A 22,133-nucleotide genomic window follows, 5' to 3' on the forward strand; every position below is an offset into this window, starting at 1 on the left:
CAAGTACAATCTCTCAACCTGACTGGATGCCTTCCACCTGCCGGCTTCTGTTGCCTCAGCGCCACCTCACTATGCGTTCTCCCCCAGCTAGCCACTGCTAGCCACCCGAACACGCCGCTCCATACCTCTCTCCCCTATGCGAAATCCTCCACTACCTCTGACGTTCATCCCCCAGAATGTCCAACAAACTCATCTTTCAAAGTCCTACCCAAATGTCCTCCCCAGCTGCACTCCCCTGTGCCCAGCCCCCCGGGGGTCAGCACTTTCTCTCTTTTAAGGACTTTTGTCCCGGCAATGAGGGGACCACCTGGTTCCTTTCCTCCATGGGCCACGATGTTGGTCTGCTGGGGACAGGGGCTCTCAGTTCCCTCTGAGTCCACAATGCACGGTGTGCAACCTGAACCACAGCACGGTGCTGGAGGAATGGACGGCCCCGGCCTCACCTGCTGGGTCCTCAGCGCATCCAGCTCTCTCTCCAGCCAGGTCCGCAGTCTCCGCTCCATTTGCTCTCGCTTCTCACATGCAGACTGCAGCTGGCTCAGGGCCTGCTGGAGCTTCTCCACCTTCTCCACATAGGCTTGCTTCTCTCGTAACTGAGCAGAGGACAGTGAAGACGAGCAGAGAACTCAGACCGGCAGTTCTCAAAGCTGGGGTGGAGGTGGGTGTGAGGGGTCAGATTAGCTGGGGATCTTGTTTGAACTACAAGCAGATGGCCCTTACCTAATGCTATCTCTCCACTGTGCTGGGACAGAAAGGACTGACCCAAACGACACCAGTTACACCTAGAACGGATGGGATGCTTGGAATGAGAGACCCCTACCAGGGCACCTGCTTTCAGCTCTAAGCTCCCTCCTTGGTGATTACTTAATCCTGACAACATCTGCAGACATTGGAAATGAAGTTGGTAAAGAGTTTTTAAGGCCACAAGGAAAAGCTTATTCTATAATGTTAAGTAAAAAACCCAAAATAAAAAATCACAATACATGCTCACAGCTCTGCCTGCCTATCATCAAAAACCTAGGAAAGAAGACTGGAAGACTTAAAAGCATCACCATATTTATCTGTATGGCACAATAAGAATTTCTCCTCTTCCTTACTCTCTTCTGAAGTTTTCAAATCTTCTATAGTAACTGTAAATTACTATCATGGAGAAATTGTAGGTATATGTACACATTTGTGATAAAGATAAAATTTCCTATTGTAGATACGTGTGGAGTAAGTTTCTTCGAAAGAGTTCTGAGCCCTTTATAGGGGAGTAGTGGACAGCCCCGGAGAGACAGGAAGGGCACGATGGACACCCCAGCCCCCCCACCACAACTGAGGAGATGGAAACTGAGGTAAAAGGGATTTATGGAAATATCACATCAGGCACGGATTTAGAATCACAATGCACAACGTCAACTCTCACTCCCAGACTTTGTTTTCCTCCAGTTAGGAGACTGGCTCGCGTCCGTAAATCCCAGGCCCCTTTCTAACTTTCTGGGAATCAGCTTGTGCCAAACGTCCAGCCGAGGCGTTGACTCGATCAGGTCATGCATGAGAAGACACCAGATGGTAGCTCCTATCTGCACCTGGGTGTGCTGAGGTCTTGCAGGGGATCCAGATCCTGAGCTCAGCCCGCGGTCACACTGGCAGGCTGGAACATGCTCGTGACTGAAGAGCCTACTGCCCACGGTGGCTTCTCACTTTGCAAGCTGCACTGCAGGTGCTGTGCCTATATCCTGGCCACAGCCACTGGAATAGGATGGAGAGACCTCTCACCTTGGAGGGGGGTGGGGAGCAGCAGCGAACTCACAGCCTGCTCTAAACCTGCTCTTGGCAACATTTTCCATCTGGCCTGTCCATTCACTATGCTTCTGATGGCTTGATTCAGTTGGATAGACATCTGAGGACCTACTAACTGCAGGCTTCTGTGCTAGAAGCCGATTCAGCTAAGAAAACATTCTATGAGTCCCCTTCATATACTGCTTGCCCTATCCTACACTGTCTGTCCAGTTTCCTGGGCATGTGGCCGTTAGAACAGAAGGGCCATGAGATCTGTGCCTTTTGGTCCTTGCTGGGCCAAGGTCCACCGTGTTCCCCCCATGCCTGCAACAGTATCCGGCATCCGGTAGGTACTCAAGAAATATTTGTTGAATGGAGAACTCTTACTTCTCATAAACTCCAAGATCCTCGAAGGCACGGCTCTGTCTCATTCACTTTTGTCTCGGCCTTTGGTCTAGCAAGGAGTGTACTGGAATGGGGAGGACTAAGAATAATAGTTCACATCAGCCAACATTTTTCAAGTTCCTCCATGCCCAGCATTGTGCTTTATATGCAATGATCTCACTGAATCCTCCGGTATCAGTAAAGGGACCGCTCCTGGGCCGTCTCCAGCTAAGAGAGAGAACTGAAAAGCTTACATGACTTGCTCAAAGTCACACACTAACACATTCCAGGGTCAGGATTTGAATTCACTGTAGTCTGGCCCAGGAGTCAGTGTAAGCACTCGGGATGAGCTCTCTGAACTGAATTCAGACCCCTCAAAAGAAACATGAATAAGATCACGGAATGATACTGGAAGACCAACCAAAGAGAGATGCTGGAGAAGCTACACGCAATCAAACATTTCTAGAACGATAAGAATATCCACAGTAGTGACTATAAAAACAAAACAAAACAAAAACTGTGTTTAGGAAGCTCTCAATTAACTTGTACTTCATTAGAAATATTAAATTTACAAGATTTTTAAAACTGTGATTTTCCTTGGCTCCACACATGGAGATGGCGCTTGAGTCATTTCAGTTATAACCATAATGAAGAGTGCTGGCCTCTTGTCCTCAAAGCAGACCTTGTGTCCTTTAGGGATTAAGGTCACTTTCTGCACCAAATGTACATCCTAGTTAATGGGTCCCACAGTGGTAACCGGGAATCCTCTGGGGCTGTTGCTTGGGTCCTCACGCTAGACTTAAAATGCAGGTCCTGTACTGGACCTGTGGGTTTAAAAGGCTTCTAGCAGAGAAGACCCTTGTTGTTATGTTAGCAACATTCCCATTCGGCTGCTCGCACCATGACTGAATTTGCCGGGACCCCTGAGTTAGCCGGCGTCAGGAGAGGCCTTCTGAGGGAGCCACTTTTCATTTTCGACAACAGCTGGATGAGTAGCAACACTGTCTGCTGCGCCCCAACACCGACAGCAGTACTTTGTGTGGATACCTCCCTTAGACCTCTTCCAGACTTCGAGTCTCCACTTTCGGCAGTGGCTCTGCACAGCTCAGGCCCTGTATCCTGGGGGGCTGGCTGCCGTGGGGGCCGGGGATGCAGGCTCCTGTCCTCCTGCCTAGGCTGCTCCTCCTTTCCTGCTGCCGTGTCTGCGGCCTGCACCCCCCCAGCCTGACCCTCAGAAACGGTCGATCAACGTCCACCGTCGGGATTAACGGCAAAGTCTGCCTCACAAAATGCCATCTAAGGGATTGATTTCTTCAGAAACCACCAAATCCAGAATGCCTGAGAGGGATCACACATTCCTGGACCAGGGGATTCGTTGCCCAGCTGGGCCAACTTCTGCAAACTGGAGACCACTTTGCTGAATGCCACACCAACTCTACCCTATTGGAAGACTTTTGCCTTTTTTTAATGCAATCAAGAGCCCAAAGATGGAGCAAATAAACTATTTTAAAAAATGAAAACAAAAAACAAAAACTGTTAGTCTCTTTTCTCTATAGGCACCAGTGGTTTCCAGTCCTTCCATTTGTTTCCATCCCTGGCCGCTTGCCCACCCATGGTCTGCAGGCCGGGATTCGGGTGGAAAGTGAGCTCCTTCACGGCTGCAGTTCACACTTGGCCTGGCTCTGGGCTGGATAAACTCTGCTGGCATTTACTTTGATTTGGGAGGCCTGCTGCATCCCTCCCCGCAACTCAAAGCCTTGGAGCTGGCTCCAGTGAGGGGTGCCGGTTGGGTAAAGGAAAGAGGCCCTTTGGGCTCTGCCCCCAACCCCATCTCACCTCCTCCTCCAGCTTGATGACCCTGGCCTGGGCGTTGCTCAGAGCCTGGTCCAGGATCTCAATGTGTCTCCGGTGGTCCTCACTTGCGGTCCTCACTGCCGCTAACTCCATTTCCAACTTCTCCTTCTCCTTCAAGAATTCTTTGTCTAGAAGGGAGACAAGAACAAAACTACCTCTATTAGAAAGCACTCACCCTCTGGGCTCATGGCCAGTCTACATCTGGCAAGGATTAGAAATAAAAAGGCATGCAGAGAGCAGAGGGTTGAATTACTGCTTTTGCTCCCTCTTAATAGCGGTGATGTGTGAGGTAAGGATTTGCTCAAAAACCTCAGTAACTCTGGATACATTACAGGTCACAGTTCCAGAGGTGAACGGGACACCCCATTTTCTCCATAACTCACTTCTGTACATTTGTTTTCACACTTCATATAAACCTTGTACCTAGGATTTCATTTTATGCTCCCAACCTCCCCTGCTTCCATTTTCAGAACCCGTGATGAAAGGGCAGGCAGGACTAACAATACTAATATTTCCATTCACAGAAAACTAAACCAAGGCTCTTTCCTGAGGCCAGACAGCAGAGGGGAGCTCCAACCCAGGCCTCCAATCCTGGGCTGAATCCTCTTCCCATATGACCTGCCCCCCACACACACATCTTTTCCTAGTTCTGCACAAGAGTGGAAAGGGTATTACTTTGGATTTAGGGACACTGCTCTTGGTTTAGGAAATGGCTTTCCTCCTGTTGCATGACTGTGTAACTGATGGCAATCATGGTCCCTTGGCACATGGAGAGCAAAGGCTGCCCGACATTCAGTGGCTTCTACACAGCCTTCCTGCTGACTAACTACCACCTCAGTTGAAGCAGGGATGGCCAATGGTGTCATGGGGTCAGTATTATTTATCAGATATTATTCCTGTTAACAAAAGCAATGCATTTTAAAAATAAATCAGAATATTTAGTCATGTTGTTTATAACATGGAAAAGACATGAATGGACTCAATGTACAAGACTTTACACCCTCCAAGACACTGTGTTGCAGCCATTGAAATTAAATAAGAGAACAGGGGTGCCTGGGTGGCTCAGTCAGCTAAGCGTCCGACTCTTGCTTTCAGCTCAGGTCACGTTCTCGGGGTTTTGGAATCGAGCCCCGCATTGGGCTCCATGCTCGGCACAGAGTCCACTTGAACTCCTTTCTCTCCCGCTCCATCTGCCCCTCCCAAATAAGTAAATAAAATCTTAAAAATAAATGAATAAATAAATAAGAGGATGTTAGTGACATGAAAAAAAATACCTCAATCCTGAAAAAAAAATTGGTTACGTAAACCGTGTGCACACTATTCCATAGTTGTCAAAAACAAGGCACACCATGACAACAGTGGCACAGCAGGAGTTAGAGGTTGATTCCTACGGGGGCCTTCACCACTCGGATTCCTCTGACGGGTTACATGGATCCTGTGGCGCCCACACCGCAGCACAGAGAACCACCGTCTAGAAGCTCCAGCAGCGCATGCCAGTGGTTTCCTTCATTCATATTTCCTCATAGAGTCACCCCTGAATTTAACCAAGAGTTCTCAAACATTAAGGACCAGCCCTGTGGGCACTGAAGCAACGGAATGAATGCTGTCCTTCAAGGAGCAGGAAACATGCTTTTGAATACAGGGCCTGAGAATAAAAAAGGCACTTTAAGCCTGCAAATACCCACTAACAAACTCGCAGTTTTCGAGCCAGAAGGGATCACAGGAAACATCCCCTCCAGTCCCACCCCTGTTGCTTTATGAGTGAGAATAGGAAAGCCCAGGAGCGAAGGCACTTGTCCAAGGTCCCCCTGCCAGCTGGCACAGAGCCAGGGCCAGAATCCGGGTCCCTGACGTTCAGGTACAATGTCCTTCCTGCTGGCCTACCCGCCCCTGTATTGTGAGGTCACATGGACAGGATCCGGGTGCAAACGCACCAGCATCAAAACTGACAGACTGAGTAGCCTTGCACGGCTCAGGAACACATGTATTGCCTGGAAACCATGGTATCCCCGGAAACAAAAGGAAGCCACCAAGATCCTGACACTGAACACAGAATCACTTTCAGGCTATTTGTGTGTCTTGCGGCAATCCCCTACCGTCCTCCCTACCTCTCCCTTTCAGTGGCATGTGAGATGCCACCTCTGAAATTTCGTTCTTCATTCGTGCAGAATGGCCACGTGAGAGGCCTCAACAGATGGGTCAGCAGCAATTTGCGGGCTCTGCGTCCACCATCCATAGCCCTGAGTGACCCGGAGCATTTCACGGTGCAGAGTCAAGGACATTGGAACACAAGCCCCACGGGTTTGGACAACATCTCAGCAGGCCTGGTGCCCAGGGGCCTTGTCCAGGCTCTGGAGGGCACCCAGGAGTTACTCAGCATGCTTGAGAACCAGCTACTGGGGTTTGCAGTTTGTCTGCTTATCAGCCTAAGCAAAGAAGTTATTCCCTCTCTTGAGGGCAGCCAAGGAAACAATGATTTTGACCAGAAGAGAGCAAAATGATACACCTGAGCTCAAGACCAGAGGCACGATCAGGGCTTCTCGAGTTTTGCAAACTGATGATCACAATTACTGCTGTGTCACAAGGACAACTGTTTAGGTTTCTGGATTAAACATCCCTCCCCTCCGACATGCAAGCGTGTGCACACGCACACACACTCACCCTGGATTCCAGCATTTGCTATTTCCTTACTATCATACTGTGGCTAAAGCATTCACCTCGACCTCAGAAAGAACTGGATTCAAACCCCAAGTTCACCACTTTCCAGCTATGAGGTCTCAGACGTGGTTCACCGGAGACTCCGCTTCCTCATCTCATCAAATCTCCTCACGAGAAAGCAGCCACATCACAGAGCTGCCTGATGGCCCTATTGATGGAGATGATATATACAAAGCCTAAAGACCTGAGTAACCTCGAGTCTGTTTTGGTCATCTTTGACTCTCCGAGCCTAGAATCACCGCTAGCTGAATACTGTTGCATGAATGGATGATTTTCTACCAGGCCAAGTTCATGGCCGAGTGTTTAATACATGGTAGTTCTAGTTAGCTGCTAGGTATTTCCTGACAGCGTTTGCTACACAGCTGCCACTCTGCCACTGAGGCCACCACTCATCAGACATCTGGGACAGACCACGGACGCCCCCAGTTCCCTCCTCTGCTCAGGTTCCCTGAACCTTACATCGTACACCGCGACACAAAGACGTGACTATTGAACGAAGACTCCGTGAGGTCTGGACTGAAATTCGCGGGTGGAAACACCTCTGTACGAGTTTGGAAATGACCTCGGCCTTCAGGCTGCAGCCACCATGCTTAGCATCACTCACACTGGCTCAGAAGTTTGTGTCCACGGAGAGGAAGTAGTGCTCTCCACGGCAAAGTTGTACTAACAGTGTTCATGGCAATAGCAACAGTAACAAAACCCATTCATGTTTGCGGAATGACTACTCTGTTCCAAGAATAGTGTCTTTATTCCTTTTAATTATTCCCTTTCTTCTCAGTTTGCTGGGTGAGGTAGGCATCACTCTTATTTCCATCTTCCTGCTGAGTCAAATGACCCTGGGGCTGAGTGACAGGCACACACAAGTGGGATTGCCGGATCTGTGGAGAGAGAGAAGGTGTCTCCGTGCCTCTCTGGTCACATTCATGAGCACGGCACTGTGTGCCTTTAAGGTAAGGATCACAACAGTCCCTGCTTGAAAGATGAGCACGGTGAATGCCCAGGTAGTGTCAACTGTGATGATGGTCCTTGCTGGCGTTCCTAAAAGCATGATCCGTTATAGGGTGTCAAGGTGAGTAGGTCATGGCGTGCTGCTCTCAGTTGGGCAGGAAGAGAGCAAGGACACACGCAGAGGCCATGTGATGAGTCGCTTTGACATGCCTGTGTGGGTGCTGTGAGAACACAGAGGACATCTCACAGAGGGCTAGCATGTAAGGGGGAGTGGCCATCCTGGTGGTGAGCCTGTGGGCAGGGGGGCTGTGGTCCTGGAGACACAGGATGGAGGAGATGCCAAGGGAGAGTCCCAGGGGTGAAATCACTGCCTAAGAAGGTCCCTTCAGCTTATTATGAGCTAAGCCCCTTTGGGAAATGTCAAGAAAGACCAGCCTCATGCTGAATTTCTGGTTGGGCTCCAATGTATATACTGAGAATTCCTAGAACAGGCAAGTTGACACCAGAGAACTCTTGTCCAGAATGTTCTGTTTACTCAGTGGATATGAATTACCCTGAAATGCGTGGAGCAGGGGGTTGTTGAGCCGATGGCTCTGGTCCCATTTCCACAGAGGATGTCTGCTCACACACTGTTTACTCTGGAAACCACAGAGGTGGCACGGCTTTGCAGCCACGCCGACCTGGCTGGCTTCCGGCACCTTTGCACAGCGGCTCACTTTGGACCTGAGAGACGTGACGGGTCCAAGGTCACACACTACTGCGTGTGACTGATAGAAGGTTTAGAACCACCAGACAAGAGAGAACAACAGCAAGAGTGGACACATTAGTGGGGGCTTCCCGTGTCCAGATCCTTATAACAGAAGCTCATTCTGATCCTCACAACGACTCCGTGTGACAACTGAGAAAAGCAGAGTGAAGTGAGCTAGGACCCTCGTGTGGGTCAGACAGCAGTGTCTGTCCTGTGAAAAGAGCAAGAGTAGGTGAAAAGAGGAGAAGGAGGCTCCCTTTCCACCTTACCTTTTCCCCTGCCAGTTCCAGGGAGCGTCCAGAGTGGCCAGTCTGGGGACACAGTTTCTGCACGTAGGCTCCCAGCACCAAGCCAGACTGCCCGGCTGACCCATAGAATGGTGGGCCCCAGTCACCTCTGCTGAGGCGTCCCAGGGACAGAGACCGGGTGCAGGGTCAGACTTGGTGGGAGAGGTGTTGGGGCCCCGTGGGCCACACTGCTAGTTTCTAATGCAGCACTCCAACCTCTGGCTGGAGTTCATGAGGGAGCAAAGCTGTGACCTGGCTCTTCTCAAGCAGGTATCAATTCCTAGGCTTTTCTTGAGATAATGGGTTTTTGAGGAGTTTTTCCTGGAGCCGCATATAACTAGAGGAATGGGGGTCCAGCTGCTGCCACCTTGACCAAGGGCTGACTAATTTACTGGAATGCATGGAAGGTGAAAGATAGGTCTTCTCTTCTCTCTTCTCTCCTTTCAGCCAGAACCACGGTTTAACCCATTCACTCGCAGGTTCTTTGGGGATTTAGATCACACACATCGTTGGTGTGTGATGTGTGTGTAGACATCAACACAGACCAAGCTAACTCTGTTGAAGTCCAAAATCCCATATGCTCACATAGCAATGCACAACTAGCCCATTTGGGCACCTGGTTTTGCACAGTAATTTCCCTGGCACTTCTCAAGGAACATTCTCACTGCCTTGGATGTGGCAAGAGGGAGTGGTGGTGACAGTCAAGGGAAGACGAGGCAGGCACAATCCAACACTCCTCTCTGAAACACCAATGACCAGAAGTCTCGTTCTGACCGATGAGACTGATTTTAGGAGTCCAGTCTCTGGGCCGCCCTGAGTAGAGACAATGTGAAGGATGTTACCAGAGAACAGGCCGTAGACTGCAGGAGTCAGAGGAGACGGGACTGACAGTGGCCAGGCCCCACGTCCAGCACTAGTGTGAGACAGCCTGCGCAAGGCATGAGCCTCCTCACGGGATCTCCACAGAGCAGACAACTTCCATGAAGTCGGCTAACACTCAGTTTAGAAGAACAATAGCTATAGGCCTCTACCCACCGGGCTAATCTGATAAGCAGCCAGGAGTGTACTACAAAGTCCCCCTCATCTGCCCTCATCTGCACTCCCCATTTGAAGGAGTCCAGTCTGAGGTGCCATATATGCAAGTTAGGCCAGTCAGCGTCTCTCATTTGGGAACCTGCAAATGGGAGCCAGGGAGAGGAGGTATGAGGCTGACCTGGATGGTAACCCAGGTCTTCTACTAGCAGCCATATTCTAGCATGTTCTTTGGAGAAACAGAGAAAGCCACTGTAAAGAATGAAGACTCAAACAGGGAGATAGGGAAAGGTGGATGAGAGTCCAGGCTGCGTTACAAGGAGGGAGGAAAAGAGCCATACAGACAGACACAGACCCCTAAACACAACCCTGTCTTGATTCTCACAGACAGCCCTGGCCCCTAGACCTCAGGAGGTCTGCTTGCACTCGCTGCCTGGGTGCTCCCTCACACCCTTATGTTCTCAGAAAACAGACCTCTTCTCTGGCCCTAAGCTAGCTCAGGCAGATTTTTCTTTTCATAATGAAAGATCACTAAGACACTCAGTCCTCTTTCTTTATACGTCTACTCCTTTTCCACCAAAAAAAGTCTTCGCAGTTGGTAATGCCTCAGAAGGACATGCCCAACACTAACGCTGTCAGCTCTGGTAACCAGAATCTTCTCTGTGCTGCTGATGAAATAGACTCCCTCTGGTGAAAAGACGTCCAAATAATTATCTGCCATATTCTCTCCCTAAAATTTCTTCTCCTGTCTCTTCTTCCTTAGGGATGCTTCGGCTCTGAGCTCCCCAGCACTGTGTCTTGTAACACTGGACAGATGTTGGGCAGGACTCCGTCCCAAGGGCCAGCTACACACTGTGAGGTAAATGAAGTCCTACTGACACTAAGAGAAACTCTGTTTTCTGAGCTTGTGTGACTACAGAGACAATAGGACCTATATCATTTAGCTCACTGCACATTATGCAGGTTCTTTGTGCCTCAAAGATATTCTTATGTGGGGTGCCTGGGTGGCTCAGTGGGTTGGGTCTCTGCCTTCTGCTTGGGTTATGGTCTCACAGTCCTGAGATAGAGTCCCACGTCAGGCTCTCTGCTCAGAGGGGAGCCTGCTTCCCCCTGCCCCCTCGGCCTGCCTCTCTGCCTACTTGTGATCTCTCTCTCTCTCTCAAATAAATAAATAACCTTGAAAAAAAAAAAAGATATTTTTACACTGGAGCACACTCTGGGCCTCTGTCCTCACCCACTCACCTCAGTTTCAGCATCAAACCAATGAACGCAGAAAGAGACCCCCCCAAATATAATCCAGACAGGGCACTGTTTACATCAGAGAAGAGTCAGCTACTGACACGAGGCTTATTTGATGTGAAAGAGGAGAGATGATCGACCTTCAAAGCCAAACTCATTAATTCAGACATAAGAAAAGTAATACACTACAACGCTGACCCCATATGCTGCTTGTTTGGCTTTTCACTGTCTTTAAGGTTTCTCAGGTACAGCAGCTTGTGATTTCTGGAAAGGATCTGCAACTCCAGCCCTCCGAGGAGCCAAGAGCAGGTTGCCATGGTTCCACCGCCGACTGGAGACAGAGGTTGTGAGTGGATGGCTAAGTAGGCCTATTAACAAACACGGGGACACTCCAGTGGGGGCTTGTTCTACATGGCTCAGAGAGCGAACTGTTTTTAAATGAATTCTCAATGACACAAATTAAGAACAGGAGTCCTTTTTTTTTTTTTTAAAGATTTTATTTATTTATCTGACAGACAGAGATCACAAGTAGGCAGAGAGGCAGGCAGAGAGAGAGGAAGAAGCAGGCTCCCCGCTGAGCAGAGAGCCTGATGTGGGGCTCAATCCCAGGACCCTGAGATCATGACCTGAGCCGAAGGCAGAGGCTTAACCCGCTGAGCCACCCAGGCACCCCAAGAACAGGAGTTCTAACCCAACTGTTTTGTAGAGACTTGGCAGAGAAAGGAGGGGAGGGGAGAGAAGGGATGTGGGGGATGCTGAGTAGGAGGAAAGGGGTTCTGAAGAAGGCACCCCCCTCTCCTGGTCTCAACCAGAAATCTTTTCAGCTTGAATTTAGACTTTCCTTCCAATTTAAAAGGAAAATAGACTGTCTCTTTTACACGGTACTAAGGGAGCAAGAAGACCCTAAAATATGAAACAGTTTTCAAGACCCACCCTGCAAGAAGTTTTTCTGATTCCTTTGATAAAACAGATCTCTCCTGCACGGGAGAGCCTGAACTCACACATGTTGTTGAGGGGGCGGCAGGTGGGGGGAGCTGTCCGATGAGTCCTTACCATCTTCTGCCTTGTATGCCACGTATAGTGTGGCCCGTGTCTGCCTGTATGAACCTTCCTACCGAGTGTACTTCACACTACCTCTGTAGGATGTTAAGAATCTAAGACAATGAATCTTGGAACACTGAAAAAATAAAATTAAATTTAAAAAAGCAAAATCAAAATTTCAATATTAAAAAAAAAAAAGAATCTAAGACAATGGAAGTGTTTCACAGGGGAACAGCGATGGCAGGATTAGGAAACAGCTTACCGAGGAGGAGGATACTACTGACACGTGATTGAATTCTAACCCAGTCTTTAAAATAAAACTTGAAAATGATAGCGTCAGAGGCGCCTGGGTGGCTCAGTCAGTAAAGCATCTGCCTTCAGCTCTGGTCATGATCTCGGGGTCCTGGGATCGAGCCCCCCACATCAGGCTCCCTGCTCAGCAGGGAGCTTTCTTCTCCCTCTGTCTCTCCCCCAGGTCATGCTCTCTCTCTCACAATAAATAAATAAAAATCTTAAAAAAGATTTTTTTAAACAATAGCTTCAGGTCCTTATCATTAGAAAGCTACAAAACCTAACCAGGAAATAGTCTAGTCATCTAATAAACGGAAATAATATATTTTGGTCTTAACATCCTTATATTTTCATCATCACAAAATGCAGATTTTGTTATATAAAACATATAGCTTATATTTTATATAAGTTATCCATGGCTCTTTAATATCCAGGCCTCAATGTGAGTTTGTTGCACCCAAAGTAAGCTACCTTAGCTATATGGTAGAAATACCTGAATACCAGTAGTTCTCCTCAATATAATTTTCAATAAATATAGTTCTCTTGAATACAATATAATCTCTTAAAATAAAATTTTATCTAATTTGGTTTTCATATTGCATTTTCATGCTGGAAACTGTACTAACACATTCAGGTATGATTCACAGGTGTTGGGTTTTTTTTTTTTTAACCTACCTCAATTTATGACCTCTGCAGCTTGCTAACTTGCTTGACTGAGTAGACACCCATGCATCCACTCAGCCTCCCAAGGTACAGCTCAACCTTCCACTTTATTATTGTTTTTTTTTTTTTTTACTTGAAATAAAAATGAACTGCTATCTCCCTCTCACTGCTGACAGGAAGATAACAAACTAAGCAGTGAACAGTGCCCCAGAAATATAGGATGGACAGGACATTTGGTTTGACTGTAGACATGTCTGTGACTCGATTTCAAATCACACTTTCTACAACCATCAGAGAAGAGAAGACTGTTTCTCTATTTTTGTCTTTTCTTAATATAAAAAGATGAACCATGGACACTTCTATTTCCAGGTATGACCCAGCAGATAGTGTGGTTCCCAGTTTAGAAAACAACCATAAGACCTGGGCATAATACAGAGAGCAGGGACATGAAGACACACAGTGGGAGCGGGGAGGCAAGGAAAGGGCCACGGGATCTACACGGGCTATACCTTGACTATGGTGGTTGCTACGTTGCCTCACACATCATACACCTCAAATGTGTAACCATATATATATATATATACCCTTTATATATCTATATTTGTTTTGATTAAGACATTAACTAAGGCATTATTAGAATATGTATAAATAAAAAGTTATGACTTTTGAATGGGCCTTTTGGATGGCAGATAATAAGTTTTAACACCAGCACCTGGCTCAGAGTGACATTTATGCTGGGAAAGCTGTTTTACCTGGGAAACTTCTAGGACTGGCCGAGAACAAAGAAATATGAGGCCCGCAGTTAGATCTTCTGCCTCCTTCGACTTCTGTAACACCTCCCTCCCATTATCGTTTTTGTAACTTGCTTTGAACCAATCCTTTTCTTTCTCTTCTTTCTACCAAACCACAGTCTTTGTAAGCAAAAAGAAAATTAGTAACAGATGCAAGCTTATTTTTAGTGGTCTAAGACCAAATTTTCTGGACTTAAAACAAACATTTTGTCCCCTCAAAGTCCTCAGATTCCATTAAGATCCAGCTGTATGCTCTCACTACAATTCATGAACCAAAAATAGTTTCAAAAACGAATTGTAAAGGAACCGTACCGCAGAATTACTCATTGTATTCTGCTTAATTTTTATTTTTCACCATCTCAAGAACAAAACATTTAATTTCACAGATATTTTGAGAAAACTTTTTTTTTTTTAGACTCTGAGCTCTATTCTGGTCTCAACAATTTTTTGTTTTTGTATTTGAAGTGAGATACTGGATTACCCAACAAGGCCTTCTGTTATAATTGGCCCGGGTTCAAAGACAGATATAGAAGTCGGAAGCACAGAATATTAATTCCAATAGTTAGAACTCACTTGAGAAGATCCAAAGACATTATTATGGAGTCACAGTGCTGGGCTAAATAATTTGCAACCAAATAACACTTCCAGGAAGGAATTATTTACACCCACCCTACTATCCCAGATTCTTCTTGAAATAAAAATATGAAATCATTCATCAGCCCAAGAATCAAAAGAGATGACCTTTGGAGAGGGGAAGGAAAAAAAAAAATAGGGGCGCCTGGGTGACTCAGTAGGTTAAGCCTCTGCCTTCAGCTCAGGTCATGATCTCAGGGTCCAGGGATAGAGCCTTGCATCGGGCTCTTTGCTCAGCGGGAAGCCCACTTCCCCCTCTCTGCCTACTTGTGATCTCTCTCTGTCAAATAAATAAATAAAATCTTTGAGGCACCTGGGTGGCTCAGTGGGTTAAGCCTCTGCCTTCAGCTCAGGTCATGGTCCCAGGGTCCTGGGATCGAGCCCCGAATCAGACTCTCTGTTCAGCGGGGAGCCTGCTTCCCTCTCTCTGCCTGCCTCTCTGCCTACTTGTGATCTCTGTCTGTCAAATAAATTAAAAAAATAAAATTTTTATTTAAAAAAAAATAAGAAAAAGGAAGTTCCAACTCTCATCGCAGCTTAGCCATTAAACACTGATGGGGCCTTGGGGAAACCATTGGATCATTCTGGGCTGCACTTTCTTCGTTAGTAAAACATGCAGGTTACACTGAAAGAGTTCTACGATCACTGGGAGTCCACCACTGTCCCCGCTCACATTAAAAGTTCTCTCCGCCTCCTGATACACAAGAAGGACCTCCCCTCACCAGCTTAGTACGTGCCTGGGATCCAGACTCAGAATGACCTGCATTCAAAACCTGTCTGCTCCACTCACCACCTTGTATGACCATGGACAAGTGACTCAACCTTCCCATGTGTCAGAGTCCTTGTCTGTACAATATCTTTGATACCAACCTCATGGGTTGTTGGTACCTACAGAGGCTATAGGTACCACTTGGAGGATGGTAAGCATTCAGTTAACGTTAGCAGCTGTTATTGTTCATCAATGACCACAGCCAGGCTGGCCTGAAGCACGACCTCAAGGACAGATCAAAAGGAGCAAACTGCAGTTCCACCAGAGGATAAGCTTTTTTTTTTTTTTTTTTTTAAGATTTTATTTATTTATCTGACAGAGAGAGAGATCACAAGTAGGCAGAGAGGCAGGCAGAGAGGAAAGCAGGGAGCCTGCTGAGCAGAGAGCCCAATGGGGGCCTCGATTCCAAGGCACTGAGATCATAACCTGAGCTGAAGGCAGAGGTTTAAACCACTGAGCCACCCAGGCACCTGAGGATAAGCTTTAAACCATCAGCTCAGCAGCTTCTGACGACACTGTCTTTCACAGCGACAATGAGATAGCCTTTTAATGAGCTGCGGTTCAGAGCACACATGCATTTCTGGGGACCACATTTGTGACCTTCAAGGTCCTCTCCAAGATCTGCAGACCTCACCTCACAGAAGGCTGCTTACGGCAGGAATTTCTGGCATTAGTGCCAGACCTCACCATCCAGAACCACCAGCCCCATCTCCCTCATTAGCAAATTCTGGATCCTCACTGGGAGCTAAGCCTGGTGACTGCATTTCTACGCGTCTCAGTGCATCTAAAATGATGATAATCATGCTCCCTCGATTAGGGATGAAGTAAAAGAGGATTCCCAGGAACAACAGTGACAATGACATCTTGGTTTCTAAATTAGGGCAATTCACAAAGTAAGATATAGGGGCTACTTCAGGAGATCTTTCTTTTCCATCCTCCTACTGAGGTTCCTGCTTTTTCTCTCCTTCCGTGACTAGTAGCTGCCATGGAGGTCAGCACCCTATGGCCTCCGGACCAAATCCCACAGCCTGATTCTGTCAATCAAGTGTCACCAGCACTCAGCCATGCCCACTGGCATATGGAGCGACTACAGCAGCTTTCAGGCTAGAGGGACAGACAGGAGCAGGGACAGCCCCCAAGCCTAAAATTCTTTACCATCTGGACCTTTATAGAAAGAGTTTGCTACCTGTGGCCTAAAACACAGTTAGCTCAGAGTAGACAGCCAATACCTGTTTGGTTAAATGACAATCATCATGATTGTATTCAATATTTGATAAATACTTATTAAATGACTTTAAGGGCCAGGCACTGTATGAGGTTCTGGAAATACAAAGACCTGGGACTGCAGCGGTGAGGAGGACAGACGGGGCCCCAAGCCTCATGCTGTGTACGGTTTAGTGAGGAACACAGAACACAACCATCCAAACAGTTATTTATGTGTAACTGTGAATGAGCCTTTACAAGGGGAAAAGTACCCGGCGTCGGGGGACGATATAAAAGGAAGACTTCTCTGGCAACTTCCATTTAATGTGAGTGGAGACCTGGAATCCTGGATCTCCTGGTTCTGAACTATCAAGGAAAGTGAGGGTCTCCTGACGGCACATGAAAGGCAGACTTCAGCACTGATTTTCATTTTGTGCTTCATCCATCCATCCATCCATCCGTCCACCACAGTCTTAGTCCAAGAAACAGGGATCCTAATAAAGTCATGGACATTTGCTCTTTCCAACCCCTCACTGGAATGCCAAGCGTCAGTTGTCAGAGGCTAGCATCAACGCATGATCAAGAGACGGTTCTTCAACCAGCTCTGGTTCTTGAAGCTCAGAAAACCAGCCTACAGTGAATGATGTTAATGTTCACACTTGGGGAGATTCCGCTGAACACAAACCAATGTCCCGCGGCCTGGGTGGGCTCTGCCAGTTGTTGCTTAGGTTTGAAGTTTCTCAGCACGGCCTGCCAAGGCTGATCAAGTGGCTTGAGCACACACACGCTCTGCTTTCCAAATTCAGCAAGGCTCCATGGGCTAGAGGGCCTTCTTTGGGAACATGGCCCATTGCCCCACCTCAGAAACTGGCAGGTCCTGCCAGAGAAGGTGAGCGGAGGAAGGACGCAAGGAACAGGAAGAAGTACTGCGGAATGAATGCACTGTATCAAGTCTCTGCCTTTCCTATCCCTGGTTATCCCTCATAGCCCTGTTGGTTGAATCAGATTGATGCCATTTCTTTAGAAGAAAGGGAGGTGCAGGGGCACCTGTGTGGCTCAGTGGGTTAAAGCCTCTGCCTTCGGCTCAGGTCATGATTCCAGGGTCCTGGGATCGAGCCCCGCATCGGGCTCTCTGCTCAACGGGAAGCCTGCTTCCCTCTCTCTCTCTCTGCCTGCCTCTCTGCCTACTTGTGATCTCTGTCAAATAAATAAATAAAATCTTTTAAAAAAAAAAAAGGTACAGAGAGAGATGAAGCATCTGTCTTAACCTCACTGAGTACCTTCGTGAAAGGCCACGATTTAGAAGATGTAGCCACTGATCCAACATTATTTGCTTGAGCCTGTGCCTAAAAACCTTTAATATTTAGGACTGCACAGTCCTATTAAACATAGGGGCCATCTTTAATGAAAATCAGTTAATTTAGGGCAAGAAAATTCTCTTGACTTAAGTGATACTGCCTTGGCAGGCTTCATGGTCCTTTCCCTTCACCCAGGCACTCACCTGTGGTGTCCGGAATGGTCTACGGATTGGTCAGCACGAGCATCTGGCTGTTTGCTACAAAAACCTTCAAATACCAGGGCCAACTCTCATCTCCAGCACAACCACAGGGGAGTAAAAGAAAAAGAGTCAATGGAACCAAAGTCAGCTCTATTAATACCAAATTTCAGGAAAGATACTACTAAATATAGTGTCCTTACTAGTAAAGGACTTCTCTTTCTTCAGTATCTTCCTACTTAAAAAAAAAAAAAAAAAAAAAAAAAAAGGAGGGAAGGCAAAAAGGGAATTTGAGCATTTTTTTTAAAAGATTTTATTTATTTATTTGAGAGAGAGAGAGTGTGTGTGCAGGAGCAGGGAGAAGAGCAGAGGGAGAGGTAAAGGGAGAATATCTCAAGCAGGTTCCCCGCTGAATGTGGAGCCTGATGTGGGACTCGATCTCACAACCCTGATAGTACCACCTGGGCCAAAACCAAGAGTCTCACGCTCAACTGACTGAGCCACCCTGGCGGCCCCTGAGCATTTTTTTTTTTTAAAGATTTTATTTATTTATTTGACAGACAGAGATCACAAGTAGGCAGAGAGGCAGGCAAAGAGAGAGGAGGAAGCAGGGTCCCCGCTGAGCAGAGAGCCTGATGCGGGACTCGATCCCAGGACCCTGGGACCATGACCTGAGCGGAAGGCAGAGGCTTTAACCCACTGAGCCACTCAGGCGCCCCCCACCTAAGCATTTTTAAGTTGCTTCTATTCTGACAGTTCTTTTACTAATTTGCCTAATGTCTTAAAGTAACTGAGGATAACCCGCGTTATCTCCAAATACGACTGGGAGATACTGAGCTAAAGAGCGCATTTTGATACTGATGCTGCAGAAGGAGAATTTCCAGCCTATTGTTATGAGGATTTTTCCACTTTTATTCCTTCCCTCAATACACATTTATTGAGCACCAAGTACATAAAAAGGTTCCAGGGCTTTTAGTGAGGGTTGGGGGTGGGTACTGTGGCTATCGGTGAAGAATGTCTACAGTTCTCCCACCTAGAGGAGGGGATCCATGCAAAGAAATCACAGCCACAGGGAGCGCAGGTGAAGTAAGCGCTGTAGTCGGCTCCTCTCCAAGTCGGGAGAAGCCGTAAGCATGGGCAGGCCCCGAGGAAAGGTAACAACTTCTCTCCTGTCCTTCCTAATGAAGTCCAATGGAAACCTACCATGTGATGTCATGATACCCAGTGAAGGGTCAGAACAATCTCCTTGCACTCTATGTGGGTCAACGGAACCAGGGTTTATGTCACTGAAACTTCTGTTTTGTGTTTCACGCAAGCCCTTCCAGGAACCACAGACACCAGAGGAAGGGTCTTACAGGAAATTGTATCAGTCTCTTTCATATTCTATGAGAGATAGAAAATCAAAGTACCTCAAACAGGATCAAGAATAAGAGGATGATTACAAGACACACGGAAAATGGCAAATTGCTGTAATTTTAAAATAGGTTAGTCACAGACATGTTTTTGTATCAATTTCCAAACCCACCGAGAAATCAAACCCATATGGTTCTGACTTATTTACGGCCATTACTCAACAACTTGGACAAATAACTGAATGTCCAAAACATCTTTTTTTTTTTTTTTTAATGACAGAGGGACACCATTTAACAGCTAGAATCTAACTACACAGACTAAAGTTTAACCAAATATGCTGAACCTGGAGGGCCTAAGGAATCCCAAAGGAGTGGTAGAGACAAGTTCTCGCACACCATGAAATGTGGCTAGTTTCAGCCTGGAATAACACACGCACACCTCAGCTCATCAGCTCCCACTCAACCCGAGAATGTGAGATGATCATCTCTACCAGTCTAGTTTCCCTGCATCTAATATTTTACTTTTGGCTTTCTGGCCTAATGGCATGGGAATTCTGTAGAGTTATCCATTTTCAGAAAGGAAGAGTTAAAGCGGTTGTACTCAATGAGACGGCAGAGCTAAGAGTGACGACAGACATTCCCGGGGTGCTGCCTTTAGTGGACAGCAGCCCACCTCTGCTCTGTGTGGGTGTGTGTGAGGATACGCACGAGAGCACGTGCGTGGGAGACAAACGGATGGGAAAACCAGGGATCTCAGTAAGTTAGAGGTTAAAGGACAAAGAAGCCCCAGTTTCACATAGACAGACAAAACAGGGATTGGCTCGATGCCCCGTTTTCCAGGAGCAATTTCATTGCAAAAATATTCAGAAAAATAAACAAGCAAGCCCAGAAAATAAAATAGAACCAAATTTCTCTAAAGTGTGTGACACAAGTCCATGAGGTGATAGAGGAAAAAAAAAACCCTCAGTCATCAAACCCCTAAGCACTTAATTCAGTGTGATTTTTATTTTTATTTTTTAAGATTTTATTTATTTATTTGAGAGACAGACGCAGGGCATGCACACACATGCGAGAAAGAGAGAGGGTGTGCAAAAGCAGGGGGGAGGGGCAGAGGGCAGAGGGAGAAGCAGGCTCCCCACTGAGTGGGGAGCCTGATGTGGGGCTCAATCTCAGGACCTTGGGATCATGACCTGAGCCAAAAGCAGATGCTTAATGGAATGAGCCACCCAGGCACCCCCAGTGCGATTTCCAATACGGACAAATTTCATGACCAAGGGGGGCACAATAATCACTGTGTTTAATGTTCATTTCACTCTGCAGTGCTAAGTAGTAACCACATCGACAGTCTACCAAGGTCTTCATCAGGCTCCAACATAAGAGCAGAGAGTTCGGTCTTCAAAGGCAAACTACCCTGGGCAACAGAGATATTAGTGATCAGGCTGGAAAGAACCGTCTCCCTCCATTACCACCTGAGAGAGCTTTATAGAACTCCTACTGACCACTCGCACTGCAAGAGTTCCTCGGGCTTTCTTGGCCCTGGACTCCTAGATTCAACATGAACACCTAACAAAAATTCGAATGGGCCAGTCTCTACTTTCCCCTTCCCTCCAACTTCTCCATTAGCCAAGGTGTCTGCTGGGGGCTTTGTGACGTAGCCCTAGTTCCTTGGCTTGAGTTATCCAGAGAAGTCACTTCTCTTTGGTCTGCAGTCTCGCTTTCTCTTACCCAAGAGCTAGAATCTCCAAAGGTTCCCTTGAAAAGGATGGCTCCTTTTGAGTACTAGACGTTTGTAAGTGTGATTACCAAGTATTTAAAAAGAATTCTAATAATAGAGTTTCTAAAAGAACACACAGATAATGGAACACATTAATAACCATGAAGAGGGGTGGTACTTCATGCCTGCCCACATGTGCCCACATGCCAGAGCCTGACAGAGGGCCCTGCCCGTCGCCAGCTTCTGGGTATGTTCGCACCAACTGTTACACCTGCTTACTCCGCTGTGGGCCCCAGAGCAAGATGACCCAACATGCTCAAACCTTTACTCATTATCTAATCCCAACCTGGTTTTCCTGCTTTTTATTGGTAAAAGGTGATCATCCATCCAGTTGCTCACTCACACCCCTTTCTCGGGCTCTGTAATTACTGCCATTACTCAACTGGTCACTGAGTCCTACTAATTTTGTCACTTCCTACTCTGTCCCCTACCCTCCATCACTACTTCTGTCTTAACATCAGGACCTCTACCTCTCTTGTCTAGATAACAACATCTCTGTTAATTAGTATCCCTCCTGAGTTTGCCTTCTATTGTGCCTCCCAACCTAGTTTCAAAAATATAAGCCTTGTGAACAGTGAAATCATAAACCTATCTGAAGAAAACATAGGTGAATATTTTTTTTATAATCTTGGAGAGCAATAAGCATTTCTAAGCATGATACAAAGCCTGGAAGGCATAAATATGGTTACTTAAAAATATCTCTTATAAAGAACACTGTAATCAAAGATTAAAAAACTGAAGAAAATATCTGTAACATATACAGTAGAGGACATGTTAATTTCTTTAATAAACAAAGAGTTCTTACAATTCACTGAGAAGAAAACCTATTTGCAAACTGAAATAACATCTCAAGTCCATCTCTTGCCACACCAGGAGAGGAAAAGGCACAAATATCATGTAAAGACTAGGAACTGAAAAATCTGTTAGACATCACGGGTAGCAAACCTGCTTCAAATGCCCTGCCTAGATTCAATGACATTAAACATCAACACTGAGATACCTTTAAGCTGTTGAAAAATGCCTCTGGACTGTCTTGTTTATGCCTATGGAACACAGTGAGGCATGTTTGCACAGAACAAATCATTCCCTGTAAAGCTGGAAGGCCCTCTTGGCCTGTATTATTGATGTGCTAGCTTTCAGCCAGAAG

At 46.8% G+C, this 22,133-nt stretch overlaps 1 protein-coding gene across 19 annotated transcripts in view; it reads right to left on the reverse strand.

Annotated features, from left to right (window-relative positions):
* AMOTL1 (angiomotin like 1) overlaps positions 1–22,133 on the reverse strand; it is a 160,180-nt gene that overhangs the window by 19,227 nt on the left and 118,820 nt on the right. For all 19 annotated transcript variants that reach the window (XM_047747337.1, XM_047747336.1, XM_047747339.1 and 16 more), the window contains 2 exons: positions 3,985–4,130; positions 444–593 (listed from right to left, as the gene is read on the reverse strand). In XM_047747337.1, the coding sequence (XP_047603293.1) occupies positions 444–593; positions 3,985–4,130 (296 nt within the window). The remainder of the gene's footprint in view (positions 1–443; positions 594–3,984; positions 4,131–22,133) is intronic.

The sequence above is a fragment of the Lutra lutra genome, chromosome 10 (assembly GCF_902655055.1).
Source record: "Lutra lutra chromosome 10, mLutLut1.2, whole genome shotgun sequence".
Classification (NCBI taxonomy): Eukaryota; Metazoa; Chordata; class Mammalia; order Carnivora; family Mustelidae; genus Lutra; species Lutra lutra.